General features: G+C 37.7%; 4 protein-coding genes across 5 annotated transcripts in view; 2 read left to right on the top strand and 2 right to left on the bottom strand.

Annotated features, from left to right (window-relative positions):
* Positions 1-779: 779 nt before the first annotated feature.
* LOC107091656 (trypsin-3-like) lies at positions 780-1,957 on the bottom strand. Its single transcript, XM_015385710.1, has 5 exons — positions 1,915-1,957; positions 1,683-1,839; positions 1,346-1,599; positions 1,136-1,272; positions 780-1,043 (listed from the first exon to the last, which is right to left on the bottom strand). Exons 1-5 carry the CDS (start codon positions 1,952-1,954, stop codon positions 894-896), a joined length of 738 nt encoding a protein of 245 aa, XP_015241196.1. The 5' UTR covers positions 1,955-1,957; the 3' UTR covers positions 780-893.
* Positions 1,958-4,281: 2,324 nt separating this feature from the next.
* Positions 4,282-5,520, bottom strand: LOC107091657 (trypsin-3-like). The gene is made up of 5 exons (XM_015385712.1): positions 5,378-5,520; positions 5,142-5,298; positions 4,805-5,058; positions 4,595-4,731; positions 4,282-4,505 (listed from the first exon to the last, which is right to left on the bottom strand). Exons 1-5 carry the CDS (start codon positions 5,499-5,501, stop codon positions 4,356-4,358), a joined length of 822 nt encoding a protein of 273 aa, XP_015241198.1. The 5' UTR covers positions 5,502-5,520; the 3' UTR covers positions 4,282-4,355.
* Positions 5,521-10,898: 5,378 nt separating this feature from the next.
* LOC107091667 (myb-related transcription factor, partner of profilin-like) lies at positions 10,899-19,015 on the top strand. Of its 2 annotated transcripts, none has more exons than XM_015385728.1 (4): positions 10,899-11,011; positions 11,296-11,988; positions 17,247-17,672; positions 17,757-19,015. In XM_015385728.1, the coding sequence occupies exons 2-4, from the start codon at positions 11,733-11,735 to the stop codon at positions 18,548-18,550; spliced, it is 1,476 nt and encodes a 491-aa protein (XP_015241214.1). In that variant the 5' UTR covers positions 10,899-11,011; positions 11,296-11,732; the 3' UTR covers positions 18,551-19,015. The 2 variants fall into 2 exon arrangements, with proteins under 2 accessions (XP_015241214.1, XP_015241215.1); XM_015385729.1 differs by lacking the exon at positions 10,899-11,011 and adding an exon at positions 11,104-11,264 and having other exon boundaries at positions 11,724-11,988.
* A 2,368-nt stretch (positions 19,016-21,383) lies between these two features.
* LOC107091662 overlaps positions 21,384-26,704 on the top strand; it is a 15,987-nt gene continuing 10,666 nt past the window's right edge. Inside the window, exon 1 of the mRNA XM_015385721.1 lies at positions 21,384-21,839. Coding sequence (XP_015241207.1) covers positions 21,434-21,839 — 406 coding nt within the window. The 5' untranslated portion in view covers positions 21,384-21,433. The remainder of the gene's footprint in view (positions 21,840-26,704) is intronic.

Raw genomic sequence — 26,704 nt, 5'->3', positions numbered from 1 at the left:
GATCAATTACTCAGTAACTGGTCAGCTCAAATTCATTTTAATTGGAGCTGCATTTTTTTGTTTTTACAGTGCTGGACTAATTCATTTCTTCTGAAATGAAAATCATACCAATTCTCAATGGAAAGTCACANTACCAATTCTCAATGGAAAGTCACAACAGCAAAGTTATTGGTATAACATTTGGATGACACAGGGATGAACATGCTAAAAATAGGAATATTTTGTGTAAAGGCATTTTTCTGATAACCATTTCCAGATGTCTTCTGCATGGAGAAACTCTTTATGCTCTTCTTACAGGTATGATTTCTGATCCACACAAGCTTCCTTCACATCTTTCTTCTTTAGTTCCAATCTATGCTTTCCAGTCTTATTATCCCCATAGATTTCTAACTAGATACCAGTCAAGTTATGGTTTGAGCCATTCTAGCAAACCTGCTGTCACTAAAGGTTAGGAGTTTCCTTAAGAATAGTAGGTAAAAAATCACACTTGTTGTTCTATCTTTAAATTCATATCAATAAAACCCACATATGCTCTTTACATTATCCTTCCCTTCAAATTTAGCTGCTTAACTAGTAAATTTTTGTCCAAAGCTGAATTAAGCTTCTAGAGCTAACCACTATTTATTTGTTTTATTTGTGGAATTAAAAACTGGAATGCCTGTGGCAAAATAATTGTCAATCTCTCTCTGCATGACTAGATGGATTTGTATATATATATATACCGTTACATATATATTTTCTAGCACAAATAGTCAAGGAAAACAAACTGAGATATAGTGAGATATTTTTTATTATTTGCTGTTCACGCTAATGTTTACACATTATTGCTTCGTGAGGAAATATTTGCACATTCTGTGTTTTCCTCCTGCACCTTTAAGGCTAAAGGTGTCAGCTTAGTTGGAGGACATGGTGTTCTGGATCCAGGTGTTGTATCTGCACACCTTGGTATAGACTCCAGGGTTGTTCTTCTGGGCGCAGCCGTAACCCCAGGAAACAATGCCCTGCAGCTGACCGTTGCACACCACGGGGCCACCAGAGTCACCCTGAAGTACAGAGGGAATGGGTAAAGTATGAGTATATAACATGCTTCTAACATTTAGACTTGTTCTCCCAAATGTTGTTTTTGGAGTCCTACCTGGCAGGAGTCCTTGCCTCCCTCCAGGAATCCAGCACAGAACATGTTGGAGGTGATCTGTCCGGGGTAGGAGTTCTTGCAGCTGGTGTCGCTCAGGATGGGGGCATTCAAGCACCTCAGGGTATCAGGGTAGTTGGCTTAGACACAGAAACAAAAAGATTGTGAATATCCACTCTAAACTAACACTGTGAATGATGATGTGTTACTGACTTCCAGAGCTGAGGGTGTTTCCCCATCCAGAGATCAGACAGCTGGTTCCAGCAGCGGCGCAGCTGGAGGGAAGGGACACGGTGCTCACATAGCTGTTCATGGCAGCGGGCTTGCTCAGCTTGATCAGCATGATGTCATTGTCCAGGGTGTTGCTGTTGTAGCTGGGGTGACGGATGACCTTAGAGGAGTCGATGAACTGCTCTGTTCCCTCGCTGATGGCAATGTTGTGCTCACCAAGACGCACATTGACGCGACTGTAGGGAAAAGTAAGAAGGTATAAAATGAAAACCCATACTTGATACCTCTTTTGTACTTCTTTCACAGATGGCTGACTTACGACTTGTAGCAGTGAGCAGCAGACACCACCCAGTAGCTGGAGATCAGGGAGCCTCCACAGAAGTGGTAGCCAGAGTTCAGGGAAGCAATGTAGCGCACAGAGTTCTTAGTGCACGTATAGCCTCCAACGATCTTGTCATCCTCCAGAGGAGCAGCATCTGAAAAGCAAAATGTTCTTAAAAACCTTTGATAAAGTGTTAAAAGGAATAAATGAGTCCTTTACAGAAACTTACAAGCTGCAGCAACAAGGGCCAAGAGAATAAAGTACTTCATGGTCGTTTCCTTCACCTGTGTACTGGTTCATCTCCGCTGCTGTTTTATATATACCCACCCAACCCTCCAACATCACACTGGCCAAGGACACAGGGCACCTATTTTTATCGTTTTGGACAGTAACCTGGGTGAATTGACATCTGGATTTTGCCGATGTGATAACAGGAAATTTCTTTTCTGACCAGTTTTCCGAATGACTTTAAAATGTATGAAAAAAACCATGCAGACAATTTTAATATAATTTAGTAGTTATAGTAAAAAAAAAAAGTATTACATTCTACTTTTATTGACCATGGTTTCATGAAACTATATAAAACAACATTTGCTGGCGATATAAACCCAAAATATGTAATTTAGTTGTAGAGTTAAGAATTTCTTAAAATGCCCGGTTAAAAACAGATATTTTTTCTCACTGTTTGACATCAGTTTTCTGAATGTAGGTTGTTTGTATTATCCAATATATTTTTATTCTAATGCCAGAATAATGAAATAGAATTTATTTAGAAATTATTTTAAAGAAATCTTCATGTTTAGAAGTTTAGGTGCACATGCATAGTAATCAGTAAAATCGTCTTTTAGATGGCTGCTCAGAGTTATCGTGAATAAGCCATTTGTCCCGAAGCTTTAATTTCCTTGTTGATGTCTTGAGATGTTACGGATGTATTTTAAGATCTTGTTTTCCTCATAATATCAAGCATTTTACTGAAGAGAACCAGTCACTGAAAAAAAAAAAAACACCCACACGACCTGATATGACCTCTGCTCACATGGGTTTTCTCTTCGGTTCAAGGTAAACGCACACACACACACACACCCTGCACCAAAACACAGTAAAGCTTTCACTATTTATTCAAAGGCAGATCAGATTTGACCTAATGTCAGATGACAAGAAAAAAATATGTCTTTTTATGGTCTTGCTGAGCATTCTTTAAATCTTCTATTTTTTAACTGAGAAAAGTTTTTTGCTCTGAAACATATCCTGCATTGTTTGAAGTATTTTTATTTTGATATTTTTTAATAATGCTCTGAACCATAATGAAATAAAATCCCAGTTTCAAGAGGAGTTGATGTATTCTAAATCCTTTTGTCATTTTTTTACTCTCTTTTTATCCAAGCGAGCAAAGTGTATAACCTTAACTAATAACCTGTAATATATGCCTATGCAATATTTTCGCAGTTTACTCTATAAAAGTCTAATTGAACAAAAAACTTTCCTCCGCTTCAGGAGGAGGCTCTATCTACTGATGCCCAACGAGGTAACACTATCCCTGCCCACGGGTCATAGAGGTTCCCTGTTAGCATTTCGTAATACGCAGATGGAACCATTCCCAGGAAATCTTTCAAATACACCAAGATGGCCGACGCATTTGGACTGATGTTTAACAAATAAACACAGACATAAGTCAGAGCCTTTCATCCTGCCCCTTAAAGTACATCGAGGTTCTTCGGCCATGCCTTTAGATAACGGGCCCACACTGCATAATAAACCAATAGAAAACGCATTAGCTGTCACTCCCAACGATGATAGAAATAACTTTATTTGGTATTTATTTTTCCAGGTGCTAATCTTAAAGATTTTATTTATTTTATTTTTTTTTATGTTTCTAACTGTTGAGCTTTTTGAGAAGCAAGTCTGTTTATCCAGCAAAAAAAGAATTCAAATTTGACCATTTAGTGTTTGTCATCTTAAAAGATTTCTTCAGATCTATCACATACTTTATTTGTTCATGTATTTATCTATTTGAGGGGATATGCAAGTATTAAATGTATGTCTATATATTGTATGTTTATATGTTTTCTATTGTTTTATCTCAATACATAAAAGAAAACACTGTAGGTTGATGCAATATGTTCCAGAGTCATCTGCTTTATGTTAATTGTTAAACAATTATTGCATAAAATGTACATTTCAAGTGCTATTTTTTTGTGTGTTTTTATCCTGTTTTACATATGTTTGTTTTATAACTGGCTATGATAATGAGATGTTAAAAAAGGCACACCTCTGCATGAGTGTGTTAGTGTGGTTGTGGTGGGCTGGGGGAGATCTCTGGGCCCCTAGGAGATCTGTTATATATGGGAGCCCCATAGGTGTTTTTCCACATTTGCCACATTTTATATGTTGTTAAAATGCAAGAGAAGCCTTCCATAGTTTGTCTTCCTTAAAAAAATAACTCCCCTTTTTTCTTTCATCCTTGCCACTAATCCATGTTCATGTCTTATTGTCTTCTCCTTCACTTCTCTAATTTAATTCAATACTATTTTAGAGGAGTTTCATTCTATTAATAATAATTTCTCTTTAGCCAGTGGAATAAACCAAACAATTACATTATTTCAACACTTTATTTGTCACAATGACAGATTCTTCAGCTCCATGAAAGGTCTCGGTGGCTTTATCTCCCATCTAGTTGGAGGACATGGTGTTCTGGATCCAGGTGTTGTATCTGCACACCTTGGTATAGACTCCAGGGTTGTTCTTCTGGGCGCAGCCGTAACCCCAGGACACAATGCCCTGCAGCTGACCGTTGCACACCACGGGGCCACCAGAGTCACCCTGAAGTACAGAGAAGATAAGCGGGTGTGAGATAAAGTCCTCCTAAGATTGATTTTTTTTCTCTAAATGCAGTATTTTTCCTGTCCTACCTGGCAGGAGTCCTTGCCTCCCTCCAGGAATCCAGCACAGAACATGTTGGAGGTGATCTCTCCGGGGTAGGAGTTCTTGCAGCTGGTGTCGCTCAGGATGGGGGCATTCAAGCACCTCAGGGTATCAGGGTAGTTGGCTTAGACACAGAAACAAAAAGATTGTGAATATCCACTCTAAACTAACGCTGTGAATGATGATGTGTTACTGACTTCCAGAGCTGAGGGTGTTTCCCCATCCAGAGATCAGACAGCTGGTTCCAGCAGCGGCGCAGCTGGAGGGAAGGGACACGGTGCTCACATAGCTGTTCATGGCAGCGGGCTTGCTCAGCTTGATCAGCATGATGTCATTGTCCAGATTGTAGCTGTTGTAGCTGGGGTGACGGATGACCTTAGAGGAGTCGATGAACTGCTCTGTTCCCTCGCTGATGGCAATGTTGTGCTCACCAAGACGCACATTGATGCGACTGTAGGGAAAAGTAAGCAGGTATAAAATGAAAACCCATACTTGATACCTCTTTTGGACTTCTTTCACAGATGGCTGACTTACGACTTGTAGCAGTGAGCAGCAGACACCACCCAGTAGCTGGAGATCAGGGAGCCTCCACAGAAGTGGTAGCCAGAGTTCAGGGAAGCAATGTAGCGCACAGAGTTCTTAGTGCACGTATAGCCTCCAACGATCTTATCATCCTCAAGAGGAGCAGCATCTGAAAAGCAAAGTATAAGACTTTTAAAACCTTTCTCAAAATTTCTCAAGAACCAGCAAATGTCTTTTCAGATACTTACAAGCTGCGGCAACAAGGGCCAGAAGAATGAAGCACTTCATGGTTACAACCAGTGGATCGACACAAAGCTGGGGCAGAGGCCGTGGCTTTTTATACAGAGGGACTCTCAGTCTTTTGCTCTCCATGTGACCTTCTCAGTGATTAAATATTATCTTACCTGGGAAAAAGCATCCTGTCAAAATGAACAGAACAAACACAGAACTCCACGTATCACCCGTTTCTAAGCTGACTAACTAATGCAGCCGCGTATAATACACACATTTAAAAAATGTATAAAGAGTAACAGCAGCTTTGAAATTTATACATGTTCAAATTTACAGATTTTATTGGAAAAAAAGACTCCCTGATAAATCACCTGAATTTTTTTAATACATAGAGACATTCTGCAGCACTCAACATCTACAAATGATTTGATTTTCTCAGACATCTCTTACACACATCGCTCTTCATGTGGACCTAAAGATTTCCGGACAGATTTACTTCTCTGTTTATGTAAATTCTACATTTTGTCTTTTTCTATGAAAAATTTGTCATTTTGTTGCTTTAGGTGCTGCCTGTGCTTCATTACCCAACAATGCTTAAAATGAATTCCATCTTCGTCCTCAGGTTACGATTGATTGATTGATTGATTGATTGATTGATTGATTGATTGATTGATTGATTGATTGATTGATTTACTCATTACATAAGCACAAATAATCAAAAGAGAAGAAGGTTCCAAAGGAAGAATTAAGTGCATGGATATATATACAGTATATACAGTATGTCCACGTTTGATAGCTTTTTTTATAGCAGGATTATAATACAGGGTTATTGCACAGGCTGTTTACATGGGTATTTACATTAATGGGTGTTTATATTTACATATAGTTATTGCACTGGGTGTCAAATTTAGAGAAACAAGTAATTGCACTGGGTTTTAAATAGTAATTGCATGTTATACATTGCACAAGTTATTGCCATTGTAGTGTTGCATTGTAATTTTGATCATAACTGAATGATAAAGTATTGGAGCAGTGTATGATTTCATTCACATTAACATATATATATTCTCATTCCATCTGAACATAGTCACTCCACTGTCACATGCTTCTACATTCATGTTTCATTGTTGCTATTGAATTTTTTTTCCCTCCCCATGTTGAAACCAAACTTCCATTTTGAAATGAGGCCAATAGATCCAGTTGAATTAAATCAGACAGTCAACTCTGATTGCAGTGTTTCTGTGTCCTCCTCCTGACTTATACTAATGTACAATTGTGTAATTTGAGCCTTTCTAACTTCACCAGTTTATTTATTTATTTATGTTTTGTTGTTTGGGGGGGGGGGTAAATGAGAAAATATAAAAGGATTTATAATGGTAGTTTATAAAATATTCACCACAACCTCGCATCGGTTATATAAAAAAACAAAGTGGGTTTGTTTTGCACTTGAATGATAATATGTTACACTAGAGCTTGATAAAGTTTAAAAGTAGTTGATGCATTTGATGAGCTTTTTATGCTGTTTTTCAATATTTTAAATGGTATTGTTAAGACAATCTGAATAACAGCTTTAACAGCCTGAAATAAATAACATATATTTTATTATCTAGATTTATTTCCTGTCAATTGAAGATACTGTATTTGTTTGATGAATGTATCACCTCCCATGTGTAATTTCTTTTATTCAATTAAAGAACATTAATGAAAGGATTTGGCGTGTTCAAAGCTATTGCCTGAATATATTAAGGAGTCTCTAGCCATATGGTATATTTCCCTGCATCTATCTTATCACTGAATGTCCAACACAGCCGGTCTGAATGGAACCTGCTTTTTTTCTTAGAAGTCAGCATACCTCTTCTTTCTAGTTAAAAGATATTTTTATTTTTACATATCTCTTTATGTATATCTTTTGCCTTTTTTTGGTAGTTTATTAAAAGCTTAAATAAAAAAGAAAGTACAATCTTGCATTTATACATTTATGTGGAAATCTGTTTTTATTTATACATTTGTATTTTCCAGCACCTTTAGCCAGAACATATCCGGTTTATTTTAAACTAAAAATGATGGTTTAAAACCTGCAGATACAGTCTAAGCAGTCATATGAACTGTCTTTTTCTTGTGCTTTACAGGAAATGTCAAACATTACATCGAGAAAGGAAAAAAAAATACTTCTATTGTGTTTGTAATTTTTCCTTGTTGTTAAATATGCTTTCNTAGTTATCATACTTTGAATTCATTTAGAGATTGAACCTTTTTTGAGCAGCAAAAGCAGGAACTTTTGTGTTAATTTTGTTTTTAATTCTTTTTCTTTAGTTGTCCTCCCACTAATGTACTTACTGTAGTTTGTGATTTCTATTATTTTTTAGCCTTTCTTTCTGACTGTTATAAGCAGTGGTGGATGACGTACTCAACAGTAGTACTTGAGTAAAAGTATTAATAATCATAGACAAATCTTACTCAACTACATGTAAAAGTTACTCGGTCAAACATCTACTCAAGTAAAAGTGTTGAAATCCTCACTTGTACATGTATTTAAAGATACTTACGTATTCAAAAATACCAATTATCCTTTCTAATATCAGTATATTTCTGTGTAATTTTCATAGTAATTTTAAAGAACTTTGTAACCACCTAATGTACTGATGCATACAACCACTCTGCTACCAATACTATACTACTTGTAAAGAACTTCATTTAAAAAAATGACACAAAAAGGACAGCTATTGTGATTATTATTTCTAATTTAAAAACAAACCCAAAAGAAAAACAGAGGTGTCTTGATTCTCCTAACACTTTTACTATGGAATAGAGGATAAAGGTTGAATCTATTACCATTAGGAAACATAACTCTAATTTAAGAAATCACCCTATTGAATAACTTATCCACATGGCAACAACTCACAGGTTGTTAAAATTCCTAAACTGAAAATATCTGCCCTGAGTTTGTCACATTTGTGGAATGTTGTACACATCTCTAAAACAGAGGTGTCCAAATTCAGTCCTAATGGCTGCAATCTTGCATGTTGATCTAAGCTGAGCCAAATGTAACAAGTAACTAGCAGCTTCCTGAAAATGTAGTGGAGTAGATGGTACAATATTTGACTTTGAAATGCAATGGTGTGAAAGTTATAAGTACCATGCTTCTTTAGCTGTTTCACATTTTGTGGTCTCAAGCTGTTGGACTGTATGGGATAGACTGACACAATGTGTTGCTTATATTGATACCAAAGGGAAATGATGTTATATAATCTTGTATAATACTTTACAAATACACATCTAAGACATATGGTGGGAATTTATAATTCTTTCTTCACAAAACTGCTCAATATTTTTTTAATTGATAATGCAAATCTCAATTGGATATACATCCGGTCTCAGTTACTCTAAGCCAGTCTATTGTTGCTCTGGAGTAATGCTAAGCTGAACCTCATACTATGAAGGTAGATTTGTTTCTTTATCATTCAATCAAAAAAAAAGGTTGCTTCAATCCAAAAATATATTTTCAATTAAAAAAATCGTCACTTCAATCAAAAAAAATTGTCAATCAAAGAAAAGCAATGTTCAAATGTATTTTTTTTTTGTCTCAAATATATTTTTGCATTCAAATACTTTTTTTCTTTGATTGAAAAGGTTTTTTTTTTATTGAAGTGACTTTTTTTATTGAAAATATATATTTTATGATTGAAGCAAACATTTTTTGATTGAATGATAAAGAAACAAATCTACCTTCACAAACCTATGTCCCACTCTTTTTTTTTTTTTTTTTTTTAAGCTTTCTACTGTATTTTCTCAGCACTGCTCTCTGTTTGGCTCTATCCATCTTCCCATCAAACCAGACCCTGGCCTGTTATAATGACTTCATCTTGGTTGTTTAGCAGGCGTGCAATGCTCTTTCCCTTTTGATGTGATGGACTGAACATCAGTCTGAAAGATGCTGGATGATGACATTGTCTTTTAAATATCCCTACTGAAAACCTAACACATCCCCAAAATCAGGGTCCTGATCAATGGCGTAACGATGCAACAATAGGCCCATAAGCAACGTTATCTGGGTGGGCCCCATATGAAGTACAACACCCCATTCCCCCCTACGCTCTAGATTACCCATAATTCCAAGTCGTGGTGTAAAAAATAAAATACTCAAATGCATCGTTCTTTTAAGATCTTTATTGCGGTTTGAAACATATTATATGAGTGTATTTTTTTTTTTTACTAATCATCTAATAAACTATACACAGTTATTAAAATATACTATTAAAATAGTAATTACAAATACCACTGTCTGTATTAAGCATACGTTTAAAATGTTGGTTGTTAATTCTGGCTTCGTTACTGTTATACAAATCGTTTAAAGATGTTTAATAAGTTATAATATTCAATTAGTAATTTAAGTCATGAATCTATTCTAGTATTATTTTGTGAAGAAGTCAAAAAGGTTTGAGAATCTGCTCCAAGGAGCCTTTGTGGCCACAGAAATACAAACAATGTAAATTCTGAAGGCAGTTAATTTATTTTCTTTTGGAATATTATGGTAAATGAAGGCGAACAAAAATGTAAGAAAAACGTTTCAGATTTATGTAAATATATTGAAAAAAAATCTTTCTTCCACTTCATTGGTTCTTTTTTGTGCGTGTTAAAAAGATAAACGCCAGTTATGTTAAAATTGCTATAAAAAAATAAATAAAAAGAAAGAAAGAAACGTCCTTTTCGTCACTTTATATGTTCTATCTAAAAGTTACATAGCAGTCGTTCCTCCTTCTTCTTCTTTTCTATTATGGCAGACCGCAAGCAACTTTAAGGTGCATACCGCCACCTACTGTACATGATTGTGTAGCGACATTACCTTACATCAAATTCTATTTTTTTATTCTGTGGATAAATAAATTATGCTTTCCTTAATCTGTGAACATCCTTTATATTCCCTTCATTTCCCAATATTCCTTTAACACTCCATTCTTGGCCTGTCCTTCCAACCATCCTTTTTAATTTCATGTTAATAAGTTTTACAGCTCATCAGTACCGGTACATGTTCTACTTCTTTCTTTACATCCCTCACATTTATCATTATTTTCCCTCCCTATTAAATGTAAATTTTCATTTAAATAGGTATCATTATTTCTTCTTCCCTTCTGTTTCTCTCATTAATGATTGTATTTAATTTCATTTCATTTTGCTACCTTATATAATCCTCTTCCTGTCTTGTTTTCATTCCACCTCTTTTTCCATTTTTCCATTTCTTTACTCTTGATAAGTCATTTACTTTCCCCTTTCCCAAAATTAATTGTAATGGTTATTGTTCCCTTTAAAGCCATTTTTGCCACTATATCTGCCTCTTCATTTCCTTTTACACCTTCATGTGCTGGAACCCAGCATAGCCAAATATCAATGCCACCCCTATATAATCTAAATAGACTGTGCTGGATTTCTAATAGTAGATCTTTTCTATCTTTTCCTTCTCCCTGAATACTTTCTAAAGCAGCTTTGACATAGCAGTCATGTTTGGGCAGGTCGGCTGTAGCTTCTCTTCCCGAGCGCCGCCTACCGATGACGTATACATTAAGCGACTGTCTCCGGGTTTGTGTATCGGCTGCTAACTGAAGCTTTTCCTTTGTTGTTGTTTGCTTCTACATCCCATGTGGACTCATTTTCAGGTAGGACGCCTTATATTGTCCTCTCTTGAATCGTTTTAGCTCATCTTGAAGCGGACAGCCGGCAGGAAGCGACCGTTTTAACCCGCAGCTCAGGCTAACTGCTAGCTCCATTCCAACATCAGCTCTTAATGTATGCGGAATGCGCAACCATTGCGGATGTTGTGCAGATAGAAATGCGCAGCGATGCGACACGGAACAGGAGAAATGCCGTTCCGGGAAGCAATCGGAGGTGTTGTGAGCATTCAGCACAGGTGTAAGTGTTGTTGTTTTGTTTTGTGTTTCAGATCTGGAGGAGAGTCTCCACCTGGAGGATGCTGCTGGGTGTCAGGCAGATAAAGGGCTTTCTGTAGCACCTTTATCCATGCTCTATGTGGTTCTAGGAACACAGCAGTGCAAATCAAAATAGTTGACATGTATTCAAGCTGCCAGAGATAGACATCAAGGTGTCTAGAAACGTATAATCAGAGAAAATGCTTATTTTATTTTTACTTTTATGACTTTAGAGTTTTTATGGCATTCTGTGTAAAATAGTATTTAAAGATAATAACATATTGTATTTCCTAAAAGGAAGAAAAGAAAATCCTTTTGGAGTGTCTGTTCAACCCCAGCCATGTTAGAATGCAGGGTTTATATGAAACTTTGATCTGAAGTTCATGGGGAGGGGGCTGCCAGTACCAGAATTGGCCCACCAGGCAGTTCTGCTCTAAACCAGGTCTGATCCATGACTGAGTACTACGAGGAGGGGGGGCTGCTGTACGAGCAATCACCTCCCATGCACATCAAAGTGGAGTCCCCGGAGGGAGCCTTTGGAGGGGCGGCCTCAGAGAACGGCTTCCCCAGGGAGGATGAAGACTCGGAGAACAGCTGTGACCAGACCAGCGCCTTACCTGGAGGACTTCCCTTCAACGTGGTAGTGGTGCATCCCAACATCATGGCGCCCGGCATGTCCTCAGACGACCTCTTGTCCATTGAACAAAGTAAGTGTGTAAGAATGATGGCTATTTGGGATGGAAAATCTAATGCTATTTTCTTGAAATTTATAATCCTACATTCACACCGCAGGCGAGTTCAGCAGCAAAGAAGAGCCTGCTGCTTAATTTTTGATGCTTGTACACATAAAGCTCAGACACGCCTCAAGAGCATCTTTGATGCTCCTGAGGCACATCCAGTAAAGTGTGTACAGATGCGTCTGATGCTTGTGTGGCTCCTGTGTTCAATGGCAGAGCAGCTTTGCTATATAAAAGTAGTTTTAATATATGCAAGTCCACTTCAAAACATCATCTTTGCAGTCCGTTCATCAAGATTACTATCCTGCCTTAAAATGTTATTTTGCTGTTGGAGGCGCTCAGATCCCCACATACTGGCGGGGGCACTGTGAATCCCAACAGCTGCCTCAAACTGTGTCGCCTCTTGGGGTTTTCCTCTACTGTTCGATGAGGTTGGGAATAGATGTTAGTGTTTTTCAGGTATGTGGTACAAACTGCAGGCACCAGAATAATAAAAGTGAACATATTTTGCAGGCAGGTTTCAACATTTTAAGTTAATTTAGGCGTTAATAAACCGTTTACAGTGAGTGATCAAAGCGCTTTGCAACAGCAGTGCTCTGTCTGTCTCCCTGCCAGCTCCCAGATCAGCTTCTCTGATTGGTTTATGTGGCTCGTCAAGCACAGAAAGCTCAATTTTTCCATCTCCAGCAGCTGCTGCTTTTGAAACGCTTCACGTGCATCAGAGGCTCACGAGGCACTGATTCAGCTGCTCAGATGTGTCAAGATGCGCTGCTGTTGATCTAGATGCGCTGCAGGACCTTTTGATGCGCCTTGATGCACGTTAGCCATTGACTTTGCATGTAAATGTGCTGCTTTTGCTGCTCAAAGCGCATTAGGTGTGAATGTAGCATAAGGGTCCTGATATTGCTTCTTTCTTTTAAAGTAGTTCATATCTGGAGCCCTTGAGCCTTTCACCTGTGGCTCTGACATCTTAAAAGAGAAAATTAAAAATGTGGAATTACTTTGGTATGCAGTGCTTCTGAAAAAAAAAAAAAAAAACTATAGAAAAATATAAATTTTGAACTCTTTCCATATATTCTGAATTGAATTGAGGTTTGACCGCTGGCTGAGAGCAGCTAATTCCTATTGGTAGTAGCCTTTTCTGGTTCTCATTGTACCAGTGTTAAAAGGTGGGCCTTCCTGTGAGTCTGTTTTTTCCTCTTGCATACTTATCTTCCTTGTAAAGGGCTGGTTATACTCCCGCAGCAGTGTGTCGCAGACATTTCTGATTTATGCTCAATATTGAAGCGTGGTCTGTACTCTGTTATTCCACGCCACAACGCAAGGGGGACAATCATGAAGTAGCCGTGGGTGTAGATATGGCCGAGGCGGCGAAGTGGGGGTGTGTTTGTCCGACAGCGTAGGGACATAGGGGGGGAGGGTTGCACCGTTCTCGCGCACCTCGCTCTTCTAGCGGTCATACAAAAAAAACAAGCTAATAAGGTACCAAACAGGAAATACGCATGAGTAGATTTGACCAATCAGAGGCCTCCTGTCTGCGGTCACCTATAATTTGGGAGAGGTGCAGCAGAGTGTCTGTGGAGGGGGCGGAGACGTCTCTGCGTTCACTGCGACACCTACACAGACGACCTAGTTTCCAAGTATAAACCATCCTTAACTCTGAGCAGCTTTCCTGTTGCTACTGAAAAAAAAAACAAGCTTTCCAACATCATGATGCCGCCATCATCATGTTTCATCGGGGGGATATGTTAACCTGGATATTTGGTGTTACTCATTTGCTACTTGACATAATAATCTTCCATACTTTTGCTGCAAACTCTACATGGCATGTGTTGAACTCCAAATGTCAATCTTTGTGAATCTTTTTTTTTGAAAATACCTTCCTAGAAAGTTCAGATTTGAGGTGTGTGTAACTAGTTGTCCTGACAACAGGTTCTCCCACCTGAGTTGTGGATCTCAGCTTCCTTAACGCTTCCCTGATAAATCCAATAATGACCTAAGAAAACTGTGTCTACGCTAACATTGAATTACTCAAAGGTAAACTGTTAGTTAATTAGGTGACTTCTAATTAATTAATTTGCTCCTACATTCCTATGTTGTCCTTTGTGTGCAATAAAGCAGGGTGTAGTTAATTGCTTCTACACGATTCAGAAATCCTTGTTTTTGAAGAAAATAGGTATTGAGGTAAAAAACGCTTCATCTTATTTAAGGTAGAGCTTTTTTTTTTTTTTTTTTTCCTTTCAAAAAATATGTGCAAGAAGCAAGTGGATTTTTTGACTCCAATTAAATTTTATGTAGCTGAACAATGCAGGAATGTCTTTGAATCCTAATGGTCTTTGAATCCTAATGGTGCTTCTACACTAACCTACAAATCACTCAGCTTTGCTTATGTTAGGTTACAACAAATTATATTACGGTTCTAAAACAGATTGGAATACAATTTCACCACAACCAATCGGAAGAATGATTCTGTTTTTCCTCTGAACAGTTTTTCATTATATGAATCACATGAATTTTTAATAACAGCAACAAGATTAAGTAAAACAATTTATTTAAAGCTTAAATTTAAGATGGTGTATTGGAATTGGCTGACTAGGGAATTATGACTAAAAGGCCAAATTGTTCAAATTATAATATTTAAGGTGATAAAGATGCTAAAAAAGGATTAGGGGATCTTTAAATTGTTTACATGAATAAAAACACATGTTAACTAAATAGCAAGTACGAAGCTGACCTACCAACCAGGAGCAAATCACACTGCTTGTGTAAAATGAGGGGAACAGTCAGGAAAAACCTTTTCTTTTTGTGAATGTGTGGATCATATCTTCATATCCCAACTAAGCAAAATACCATGATGTAGATATGCAGATGTAAAAACTTATTCCTTGAAAAGTTATTTATCAAACCTGAAAATTATTGCATACACAGTTTTAGTGTCTATATTTAGTACGCCTTAAAGTAAGCTGCAAACTTCATATTAACTATTCTGCATCCTTCAGGCCAAAAAGGAGGAAATTGGTATGATGATAGAAGATGGAAAGTCATTCTGTGAACATATGGACATAATGATATGGACGATAGTAGAATATATCTGTGCAGGCTTGCACAAATGAATGCAATTAGAAACTAACAATATTTCCTGCATTTAACTAAACCTTGTGAGAACAACCATCACAGGGAAGTATTTATAATAACATGAAAACTCACCTTTTTCAATCTTAAAATTGACCATGCATTCTCAGAAGAATCACAGATCATAGTTGACGTGTGCGCAAAAACAAATATAACAAAAACTGTTTTACAACATTTGGAAGTTGTCAGATGTAATATTATTATTATAACGAAAAAAGAATTTAGAAATCTAAAATTGCTAATAACAAAAATATGCAAACAACACTTGTCTTTAGCATTCATACCATATTAGCATTGTATCCGGCTACAGCGTCTGCGTATTGATGCTTTTTGTGGTATTGACATTTTTGGCAACCAGTAAAACAGCTTCTCCATCTTCTGTAAAGAGAGATTATTTTTCTTCCTTAACGTTCCTTCAAGGCTCTTTATGAATCACCAATATGCTTTTTTTTTAAATGATTGCGCTTAATTTATAATATTTCAAATAAGAGGAAGTAAATCCAGCTGTTTAGACCTTTTAAGTCTGACCGTGGCTCCTTTAAGAATGATATTTGTCCAATGGGAGCCAAAGGAGGGAATTTATCTTTTTCCAAGTTTATCAATTTTTTATTGTTTTAAGTGTCCTGAGCCGTGCTTCTTAATAAAAGGTTTCATTATTTTCATCTTTCGTGGCACATTGAGATTCACATCATTGTAAAGGACATAATATTCATCATTATCTTTATTGTGATCATTCTTTTTTTTTTTGCTAATCATTACCATCATTACCTGCATATCCATGGCAGAACCTCATCTTCTTTTACAGCCTCTCCCATTAAAACACACATTTTACTACTTTAAATCTGAACGGGTTTGCACATCTTCTAGGTCCCCTGCAACATTCCCATTTATTGCATATGCAGTTTAGTGCTTAAAAAAAAATCTTATAGCTCAAACTTAATTTTTATATTTGTTATTTTGTGGTGGGATTACCGGTAGATGTGGGTTGTTTGATCAGCCAGATAAGCTTCCTTAACCATTAAAATACAAGCAGCCTTTTTATAAAGCTATTATATACAGTTTACATCAGGTATTAACTTCAGTAAAATATATATATAACTTTCTTTGTCCTATAACAATTGGGAGGACCAAGAATAACAAAATATTTTTTTTTATTTAGAAGTTCACATGTTTCTTTAATGTCTGATAGAAATGCTGGTGAAAATTCTCAGTCATCCAGGTCATAGTCATTACAAAAAAAGAAAAATTATAACAATCCACTGGACTTCTTTCCCAGTTTGAAGACGTTTCCCATCCAGGAAGCTTTTTCAATTCAAATGTCAGAAATAGCGTTTAGTTCGAGGTTTTATACAGTAGCCCAACAAAGCCTTGATTTTGTTTTGAAAACATGCAAATTGAAACGGACGGAGGGGTCCACCCCTTTGGATGGGGGGTCGTTTGGCTTCTTTTGTTAGACTGCAATGGTCCATACCCATCTAAGTCTCTGAAAGGGGGAGTTGTTAAAGGGAATTGTTGGCCTCGTTGAATAGGCGAGGTCCTCCATTCTCCTGTACAGGCCAGGGGCTGGGGCTGCAATGATAGTGGGAAGGAATCAACTCAATTGCTGCATTGTAGGTCTTTGAAAGCTGAAATCTGAGTCCACCCCCTCTGTTTAAGGTTGGTTTTTCTTTCTTAACATAGACATGGCTTTCTTCATGCCCCTCTCAAGCCACTTATTTTCTTTTTTCAAAATGTGAACATTCTGGTCGTCAAAGGAATGTCCTTTGTCCAAAAGGTGTAGGTGGACAGCTGAGTCTTGTCCCTAGGAGGTCGCTCTTCAGTAATGCAGTGAGGAATGCTATGATCTTTATATTGGAGAAACCAAACAACCTCTCCACAGACGGGTGGCCCAACACAGAAGAGCTCCAACTGGGTGCTATTCCTGACATTTGAATAAAAAAGCTTCTTGGATGGGAAGCAAAACGTCTTTAAAGTTGGAAACAAAGTCCAGTCGAATGTTTTTATTTTCTTTCTTTAGTCTGATGGAAATGCCTTTAGAATAATCGGGCACCCTTCCACAAGCTTTTATTTATTTTTTGTTTACCTTTTCTCCAAAGACAGAGCCATGTCAGCTGCGCTGGCTGCTGGAGGAGCAGGTAAAAGGAAGAGTCGTTTCAGTGGGGCAGAGCTGGAGGTTCTGGTGTCAGAAGTCACCCGGTGTGAAGGGGAGCTCTTTGGACCCGCTGGAAGACTCAGAAGGCGGGAGAGAGAGCGCATCTGGGCGGGGATCCTGGAGAGGGTCAACGCCGTGTCCAGAGTACCCCGTACCCTTCGAGAGGTGAAGAAGCGCTGGGACGACCTAAAGAGGCGCAACGGAGGCAGGCTTGCAGACGCCCGCCATCGCAGCTGCTACCTGCCCTCCAGCAGAGGGGCCTCGATGCTGGGGCGCTCCTCTCAGTCCAGTCCAAGGCTCCAACAGCAGAGGCAGAAGCAAAGCATCAGACCAAAGCCCATTTTCCCCTGCTTTCCAGACTCTGACCCGGGTAAGAAACAGATGTCTGTTTGTCTTTCTCAGTTTATCGTTTTTTTTTGCAAAATTTGCAGTAGTTTTTGGTCTCGTTGTGCAGGTGTAGGAATGGATGGCTCAGAGAGAGATGGTTTGGAGAAAGAAGAGGAGATTCCTGAGCGTGAGAAAGACATGGGAGATCCTGACTGTGACCCAGTGGAAAACAGTATAGATGATAAACTGGGATTGGGGCTGGGTCTGGGAATAGGACCCCCACCCACGTCAGAAAGATGGCTGCCTCCTTCTCCTCTCTACAGCGCTCCTTTCCTGAATGGAAGCCCCCAGCCCAGCAGCCCCCAGCCGTCACTTGGAACACAGCAGGGTCCTCTTGAGGCCCCCCCTCGCAGCTCCTGGCTTGAAGATGAGCTCCGAGGTTTGGGAGAGGCGGCGATTCAACTGGGGGATCGGGTGGAGAAGAGCCTGCAGGAGTTTGGCGAAAGCTTCAGACAGGACATGAGAACCCTTGTCGCATCACAAGAAGCACTAGCAGTCAGTCTGCAGCAAAACAATGTCCTCTTGCAAAGGCTTCTGGGAGTGCTGGAAGCCCAGCAGCAACCCCAGCCCCAGCAGCATCGGGTGCAACCAGCACACCCCTCACAAACGCCTCAGCAGCAGCAGCAGCACTTACAGCCTCAGCAGCTACAGCACATAGAACAACATCCAACGCACCTACAGCAGCAACCGCAGGTCAGCCAGCACTCTAATAACCTGCCAGCTGTAGCGGTGGCTTCGTCACCATCATCCCCAGAAATACACCACACTTTCCCCCCCGATCCAGCTGTAGACAGGAGTGGAAATCTGCACAGGCCACGGAGGGGGAGACCTCTGGAACATAGGCGCAAGAGACGGCGCTGAGAATGTATTTAAAAACTGTTGATGTTTGAAGATGTGATGCTCTTTTTACTTGCGGTACTTCTGTAATAACTAATAGTTATATCCTGTTTCAAATCTCACTCCATAGTGTACTTTGGTGTGTTTTTTTTTTTTCTGAAAGGACTGAAGCAGTTTGGTGAAGTGGACTCTAAATAATAGGGTGGCCTTAACAGAACCGTGGCTCCACACAAACGTGTGGATAAAGCAGGTCTAAGACTTTTGAAAAAAGCAAAGTGAGAGGGAAAAATGCGAACCATAGCCTCTCATGCTCAGAGCGCATGTTCCTCAGCAAAGCTCATTGATTCTTTTGGGTTCAATCCGTCTTAGTTTTCCTGACTAACTACATCATCATAAAGTACTTGTGATTTGCACTTGTTTCCATAAATTGTACTTTTGCAGCTGTTCTAAGTACCCTCTAATGTATGCTTGTGCTTTTTTTTTTTTTTTTTTTTTTTTTTTTTTTTACCAGGGGCGTGTTCTGTCCCCTCACTGGTTAGAAAAAAGGGAAGGGAAATAAAAAAAATAAAGAAAAATCACAAAAGGATCTGTGGCAGATCTTATTGTGAGATTGGGTCTCCCTAGGCATGGGCCGGTATGAGGTTTCTCTTTGAGCAAAATTCCATGTTTACAAGTTTCACAGTATCAGCATGGAAACTTAAAATGAGACATAATGCAAATGTTTGAATGATAATCAGGTCTCAATTTGTTTTATAGCAGGTTCTTTAAGGAGAGTAAAAGATGGTTGTTTGTCTTCTTTTTTATGACCATTAATATCGTCGAACAAAGCAAATCTCTTTCTTTTAAAGAGGACAACTTTAAAAATCTTCCTTTAAACTCCCTGAGCTGCAGCTTAAGACACACAAAGGGGCTTTCATCCCAAACTGGGTCATCTAAACCCAGATTATTTTTATTAGAAAAATCTGATTGCATTGTCTTTTTTTTTCTAAACAAAATCTAAATATATGTACTTATTTATTTTTCATAGGAAACAAGATATTTCCTAACAGGTGTACTGGGTACTCGGATGCTGCAGTGCCAAAAGCAGCCCTGCATCACAGTCTCTTACTTGTTCTTCCATCTTATTTTCATTTGCGTTTTTATTTTATGTTTATTACTTTAAACCAAATGAGCAGACTGGTAACCGGCCCATGTCTAGTCACCACATGCGTGTCCTGTTTTAATAGTGACATTATATTTCACTTAAGCTTTGGTTGAACATTAAGCAATGCTCTGAGTGCATTTTGAGACAAAATTGTTCTATTTTAAAGAGTTTTAAAAAAAGAATATATATATATATATATTTAAAAAAAAAACGAACAAGTGTAATCATTACAAATTGATCCCGATATCAGCTTGTGTTTATGATGGACTTTTGAAGCATTCCTTAGTATCTAGCAGCTATTGATAATCTTGCATGCAGTATCATGGATGTGTTTGTAAATAGTACCAGGAAAGCATTATATGGCTATCATCTATGTAGTTTTGCACAAGTTATATTTTGTAGATAGATACTGTCAAATGAAATGTAACTAAACTTAATAAAATATAACTATGGGCTGCAAAAAACCAACACATGTGTCTCTTGTTGATTTGTTACACCATAGAAATTCCAATTCAAAGGATATTATTGGATAAACTCTAAATTATTAGATAAACTCTAAATTATTGTTTAATTATTTAACAATAATTAAACAATTGCTTGTTAGTTAAACTATACCATAGCAATTCATTGGGGATATATAATTTAACTTCAAACTAATTTATATACACTGCTTATATCTATTACCGGTAATAGTTTTTTTTCTTCCTCTCCATAGACCTGTTTTATACGGAAGAGGATCCGAGACAGTGAAGAAATAAAAAAGGTTAACCGATTTTTAAATAATATTTCAGTTTAATATGGGAAGAAAGTCACAATTCTGACTTTTATCTCAGAATTCTGAAGTTTTTCTTAGAATTCTGATTTTAATCTCAGAATCATGACTTTAATCTCAAAATTCTGACTTTTTTTCTCAGAACGATGACTTTTTCCTCAGAATTCTGACCTTAATCTTAGAATTCTGACTTAAATCTCAGAATTCTGATTTTAATCTCAGAATTATGACTTCTTCTCAGAATTATGACTTTAATCTCAGAATTATGACTTTCTTTTCTCAGAATACTGACTTTAATTTCAGAATTTTGACTTTTTTTCTTAGAATTATGACTTTTTTCGCAGAATTATGACTTTAATCTCAGAATTCTGACTTTAATGTCAGAATTATGACTTTTTTCTCAGAATTATATCTTTAATCTCAGAATTATTACCTTTTTCTCAGAATTATGACTTTAATCTCAGAATTATGACTTTTTTTCAGAATTATGACTTTTTTATCAGAATTATATCTTTAATCTCAGAATTATTACCTTTTTTCTCAGAATTATGATTTTAATCTGTGGTTTAATTCTGAGATTAAAGTCAGAATTCTGAGATTACAGTGAGAATTCTGAGATTAAAGTCAGAAATCTGAGATGAAAGTCAGAATTCTGAGAAAAAAGTCGGAGTTCTGACATAAAATAAAAAAAATCTGTTACCTTTTTTCACTGGCCCTAATCATCTTCTGTAGTTTTATGCTTGCACTTTAAGTTGCAAAGTTATGTCTATTTATAATAAAGTTTTAAGAGTACTGCGTAGAACAACAAAATCACAACATTTGTAAACTGGAAATGTGTAATTTAAAGCTTCAAACGTGCTTTCTTAAATAATGAAGAACGTCTGTTTGTCAGTAACGGTGGTTTTATTTTGAAGGGTCGGACCGGAAATGTAATTCCTGGCTTCATGATCCTTGTGTGCTTCGGTCGGACAAGGGGGTGCATGGGTGAAACATGGCCGCCGTAGACCCATCGAAGTCTCCGAATCGACAGAAAAACCCCACAGAGGAGGTGGAAACATCTGGGGAGGAGGCCGTGGCGGCGGAGTCAGGATGCAGCCCCAACCAGACGGAGGATGCGGCTGGTGACCAAACCAGGTGCTCCCCCGATGGTGAGCCCGCAGCCGAGGATGTTGGCAGTAACGGTGAAGGCGGCGGTGCTGCCAGCCATTCTGGGGAGGTTAGTGTCGAATCCGGTGCTGGAGCAGCAGACAAAACGACATGCGTCTCATCAGAAGACCGAGCAGCGGCCGAAAAAATGGCCGAGGCCCTCGACAGCCGGGAGCAGGCTTTCGTCTGGTCAGAGACTGAGGACAACGAGGAGGGGGCGAAAGCCCGCAAGAAGGAAAATGACAAAAGTGGTATGCCAACAATGTTGATATATGTTAAGAGTTAGCTTTAGCCTCCGGCTAACCTGGGATAAACTCCACTGCTGGTTCTGTTCACATCTGCTTTCCTTATTTATCACTGCAAAATCAAACCAGGACCCATTACTATAGATTACCTGGTTTTAACTCTAGTTTCTGTCATTGTGCATGCATTTGACCGTATATATATTGCACAGTATAAAGGAAAGGTGGGATTATTTCAGATTTAACCACTGGCCAACTCCAATCTGTAGTCTCTGTGCAGGTCTGCACAGATTAAGGGGTGGGTCCTATAACCTGAGGGAAACTTTCAATTGCTCATCAAGAAAAAACCTGCAATAGTTTTGCTCTTTAAGTATTCACACCCATGCTTTTTATTTTTTGAAACGCAAATCAGAACCTCAGGTCTTAGTCCTGCATAAGGCTTGCAAATCTGTTGTAGTGTATTTTCTCCCAATCTTCCTTCCTGATAATCTCAAACACTGTCACTTTGGATTGGCAGCAAAATGACACCTATCTTTAGGTCTTTTCAGAAATTTTCAATTTGTTTAAAGATTTAGTGGAGGATTTTCGTGATTTTTATTTTTTTATTTTTTTAAAGACCTGCCCTCTCCACACAAAAAACTGCACATGCACATCCCTGTACCCACTCTCGAGAGGGAACGCCCATCAAACGCGTGTGAGAGCATGCATGAGACAATTTCTCTTAGTGCAAGCTGTTTAAAAGTTGCTGTTCTCATAGATCACACAAGCCTACTGTGTCTGAATGTTTCCCCTAAATCCCTCAATCACTATATAGAGCGGGGACTATATAGTGGACTTTATAGCGAACTCGGTTAACTGACCGTTCGGACAGATGATCACTGCTTTTTGCTCCGCGTTGGTCACGTAACTCCTCCTCCACCGCGCGGTGCCTGCGCCATCTTTGTTATTAGTCGCTGCTGTCGGGTACAACAGCCCCTGGCGACAGCAAATCCCATTATGCTTTGAGAGGAGAGCTCTCTGCGCAAAGCATTATGGGATATATTTACCTCTTCTGAGGCCTTTCTTTTCTTATACACTTTGTAGACACTGTTTTTTTCTCTTACGGCCCTCGGCCATAAGAACCGCGGTGAGAAAGGTGAGCTTCATTGACTGTCTGGAACCATAGGTCACCACACAAACACCTGAAAGTGCGCAGAAAAATATAGCTAACAGGACGAACACAGGACGGCTAAATGTAAACATATCACCAGAATGAATGATTGACAATATTTAGATGATCCACCCAGAAATAAAAGATTGTCCTCTATACCTTTAAGTAAACATTAATTGAGTTCTGAAGTGGTGTGGACCTGGTTTTCTTCACAAATCTTTTTACAGCAATATTTCAAAATTGTGAAGGAAATCAGTCCAAATCAAATCCTCTTTGATGTGGCATAAATATTCTAGAAATTCAGAGGACAAAGACATTTATTTGTTTAAAGATGCCACAGCTAGTAAATGCTGTTAAACCTGGTTGCATAAAGCTGCTCGCTCTTTAATGGTAATTTCAACTGTTGAATGGATCAACCATATATCCTGCCATATGTGTGAAGGCTTTAGCCTTGACATAAACATTGTTAATGTTTATGTCAACCCTATTATTAATAGGGGTAATAAACTCACACATCATCAGTGATAATTATCCTAACATAACAAAATAACACAGATATAAATTTACAAAATGAATATGGAGCAAAAAGAAAGAAATAACAGTTTAATGTAAAGTGCACTGGATTGGATCTGATATCAGATATCAAATCATTGATATCCGATCCCGGTATCAGATTGGTGCATCCCTAACGTTTGTGTTAGGGATGTTAAAAAAAAAAATTATCAACTCACAATTTATTGTTCATTAATTGGTTCTTATTTTTAAAAGTGTTCCTTAGACTAACTGATAACATCCATTGAGAAGGGAAATCTTTCGTTGGTGCAGTGTTGCCAGCGTCCAGTAGAGGGCTCCGCTTCCGAAGACATGCTAGAGGGGAAATATGGGTCAATTGAGAATCCATTCTGGGATTATTTACTCTGTAAAGGATGCAGAATGTGTTTCCAGTGATTCTGTTTGTTAGTACGAACACTCGATAAACTCCTTAAGTTCTTGCCTAAATAGTGCCCATTTAGCCCTGCTGCGTGGCAGAGACGCATCAACTTCTCTGCTGCGCATGGAAGGTGAGGATATGATGATAGAAATGTGGGAGGCACTATGCAGAACATTGCTAACATGATAGAAATAGACAAGCTAGAAATGTGCACAGTAGATGGGGAAGTTTTTTGTTACTTATTGCAATACCATTTCAATACTGCAGATCTGTTTGAGGCTAGATTAGTTCTAAACTGGTTTGGTTCCTAGACTCTCTGCAGGATCAAAACAGACATAAAGACCAATGCAAAAACTAAGTTGCTCGCTCGTATTTAAACATTTTCTAAATATATATGTTGCGTTTTTTTCCTTTTTACCTTCATTACATGACTGTGCAGTTGTGCAACATGTTGATACTAATATTAGTTCTTTGCTGCTGTAAGATCAGTAGAAAATACCTTTTTTTAAATTGATCTTTATACTAATTGATCTTTAGTGATATTAGAATTTGACAAAGTAGCAGTGATATTTTTATGTATGGGTTTTCTTATTGGGTAATTTATCTATTTGTGCTTTAATTTTTTAATTCCGTCAGTTTTGTCCCTCCATAGCATTCAGTCCTCCTTCAGACATTCTTAATGTAAAACTGTAAACTAGCTAACACTTTAGGAAAACAAGGATTAAACCATGCAGCTTTGATTTAGTCATATTATTATAACTATTATTATTTTATTGTGGTTCATTATGTTTATAATTTTGTGTTTCTACTTGCCTATAAATGTAAAAATAACAAATTTTGCTACCAGCCCACAGATAATCCATTCTATACCAGAATTAAACAAGGACCTGGCCTATACCAAACTATTTTTTGCAGTGCAAAATGTATCTGGTCAATGCTAATGTATGCAGCAGCCCTGTATGATTTCTGCTTTTCCGTTGGCTCTACATAATATTTTCTTTAGTGATTATCATAACAGGGTAGGGAGCTGTTTTTCTGCTCTAATTCTCAGCTTCTCTCCACCATAACCTGTTTTTATCGGCCACATTAGCCTCCAACAGCAATGTGGCTAAACAAAGGACTGCAGTGGGGTTTATTTGTTTTGTTATTTAAAGGCTGTTACTTGAATTTTATGACTGCAACAACTTAAAAAAATAATATCAGGCACTCACTTATCAAAATAGCTTTAAAAAAAAGTCACAAAAAGTATAGTTGACTAAAGTATGAAGGCTTTCTATATCTCATTCATTAACCAGTGTTTACCAAGCACCATTTTTCTTGTGTTTTAAAAAAATTTCAAATCAGAGAAATTAAAAATAAAAGCACAAGTTTTGAGAGTTGGATAATAATCATGAGGTTAATGCTATCAGAGTGTCTCCTATTTTCCTGCACTTTATTTTGAAATCCATCGGAGAGTTAAAGTAGGTCAGTGCGCCACTTATAGTTTTGCACACAGCCGATTATTTTCCCCCCAAATTCATTTTATGTTGGTCTCGGTTCTTTTATGTCATGTAGTTTTAATATCACTCTGGTAATTTTTGCTCTGCCTTAAAGTAGGTTTAGATCCACAAGTTTCAGCTTAATAAAAACAAAAGGGGAGATGTAAAAAACTGATGGATTTGGAAAACTAAAGTAAGGCAGAGTGAACATGTATTGGCAAACAAAGACATGAAAGGTGAAGACACCTACCATGCAACAATAACTAGTAAGAAAAAAAAAGCTGGTGTAATAAAATTTTAAATGTATCATTTATGCTGCTGGCATAGTTCCCTCCCTTTTCTTACACCTAGCAGATGTTATTTTGTTTTTGAATGGAGTCATTTTTTCCCACAGGGTGTGGGGAAAAAGATCATCTTTATTATGTTCTGACCTATGTTGTGGGATAACGGGATCTACTGGTTCTAGAGTTGTAGCTGCAGCCTTTTAGAGCATCAGAGAAATATTTAAGGCAAAAAAGAAGCATGTGAGAGTTTAGTGTCACAGTTTGACCTTGAAATATTTAGAAAATGTTTGGCTATCTACAAAATGGCCCGATTTAATCCGCAGAAGTTCTTCCGTCATTTTTTCTATTAATTTTTTTTCCCAATTTGATGTCACTAAGCATTTAAATGGCTATCATTCAGGATCCCCTCCTGGTCTCCACTATCCTTCCAGTTGTTATTAATGCCGTTGACAGTTCTTAACCCAATTTTGGTCATTTCTGCGACCTCCTTAAATATGTTTAATGTGTGCCAATGATTTAACTTAGAGCTGGGCCATATGGCTTTAAAATCTAATCTCCAACACTTTTCTTTTTTCCTACCCCTTAAAAGCTTTTTTTCTAAGGTCATATTTTTCTAATAAAAATTACAAATTGTTTGTGTGTATGTGTATATGTATGTATATATATATATATATATATATATATATTGTATTAAACTCATTATGAATATCAAATGTAGATTGACTGAAGTGGGAAATAATTATATTAAAGCTTCATTTAATTATGAGTGTAACTCAAAAAGAAAAAATCAGGTTGCAAACCATAAATACCTGTTAAATGTAATACAAGGAACTGTGCTTTTTATATTAACTTTTTTTGCATGATTTATGAGTTTTCTGTTTTAAATGCTAATCATATGATATAAATGTTTTAAAGATTTACTGAGCCTTAAAACAGGTAGAAGTTAAAGGAATAGTACACCCAAAACATGATTAGCCTTCATTTTCTACTCACCCCCATGCTGAACAACACCCTGGTGTACTTTTTTGATA

The sequence above is a fragment of the Cyprinodon variegatus genome, unplaced genomic scaffold (genome assembly GCF_000732505.1).
Source record: "Cyprinodon variegatus isolate N-32 unplaced genomic scaffold, C_variegatus-1.0 Scaffold346, whole genome shotgun sequence".
Lineage (NCBI taxonomy): Eukaryota > Metazoa > Chordata > Actinopteri > Cyprinodontiformes > Cyprinodontidae > Cyprinodon > Cyprinodon variegatus.
The sequence above is the reverse complement of the archived record's forward strand: the minus strand, read 5'-3'. Positions and strand labels throughout refer to the sequence as shown.

What these genes read in the sequence shown, in the direction of transcription:
- LOC107091667 (XM_015385728.1), top strand. Translation starts at nt 11,733, where the DNA reads ATGACTGAGTACTACGAGGAGGGGGGGCTGCTGTACGAGCAATCACCT. An exon ending in CCTCTTGTCCATTGAACAAA is followed by an intron (nt 11,989 to 17,246) that starts GTAAGTGTGTAA and finishes TTTTCTCCAAAG; the next exon opens with ACAGAGCCATGTCAGCTGCG. An exon ending in CTTTCCAGACTCTGACCCGG is followed by an intron (nt 17,673 to 17,756) that starts GTAAGAAACAGA and finishes CTCGTTGTGCAG; the next exon opens with GTGTAGGAATGGATGGCTCA.
- LOC107091656 (XM_015385710.1), bottom strand. Translation starts at nt 1,954, where the DNA reads ATGAAGTACTTTATTCTCTTGGCCCTTGTTGCTGCAGCTT. An exon ending in GCTGCTCACTGCTACAAGTC is followed by an intron (nt 1,600 to 1,682) that starts GTAAGTCAGCCA and finishes TTTTCCCTACAG; the next exon opens with TCGCGTCAATGTGCGTCTTG. An exon ending in GAGGCAAGGACTCCTGCCAG is followed by an intron (nt 1,044 to 1,135) that starts GTAGGACTCCAA and finishes TCTGTACTTCAG; the next exon opens with GGTGACTCTGGTGGCCCCGT.
- LOC107091657 (XM_015385712.1), bottom strand. Translation starts at nt 5,501, where the DNA reads ATGGAGAGCAAAAGACTGAGAGTCCCTCTGTATAAAAAGCCACGGCCT. An exon ending in GGCCCTTGTTGCCGCAGCTT is followed by an intron (nt 5,299 to 5,377) that starts GTAAGTATCTGA and finishes TTTGCTTTTCAG; the next exon opens with ATGCTGCTCCTCTTGAGGAT. An exon ending in AAACACCCTCAGCTCTGGAA is followed by an intron (nt 4,732 to 4,804) that starts GTCAGTAACACA and finishes TCTGTGTCTAAG; the next exon opens with CCAACTACCCTGATACCCTG.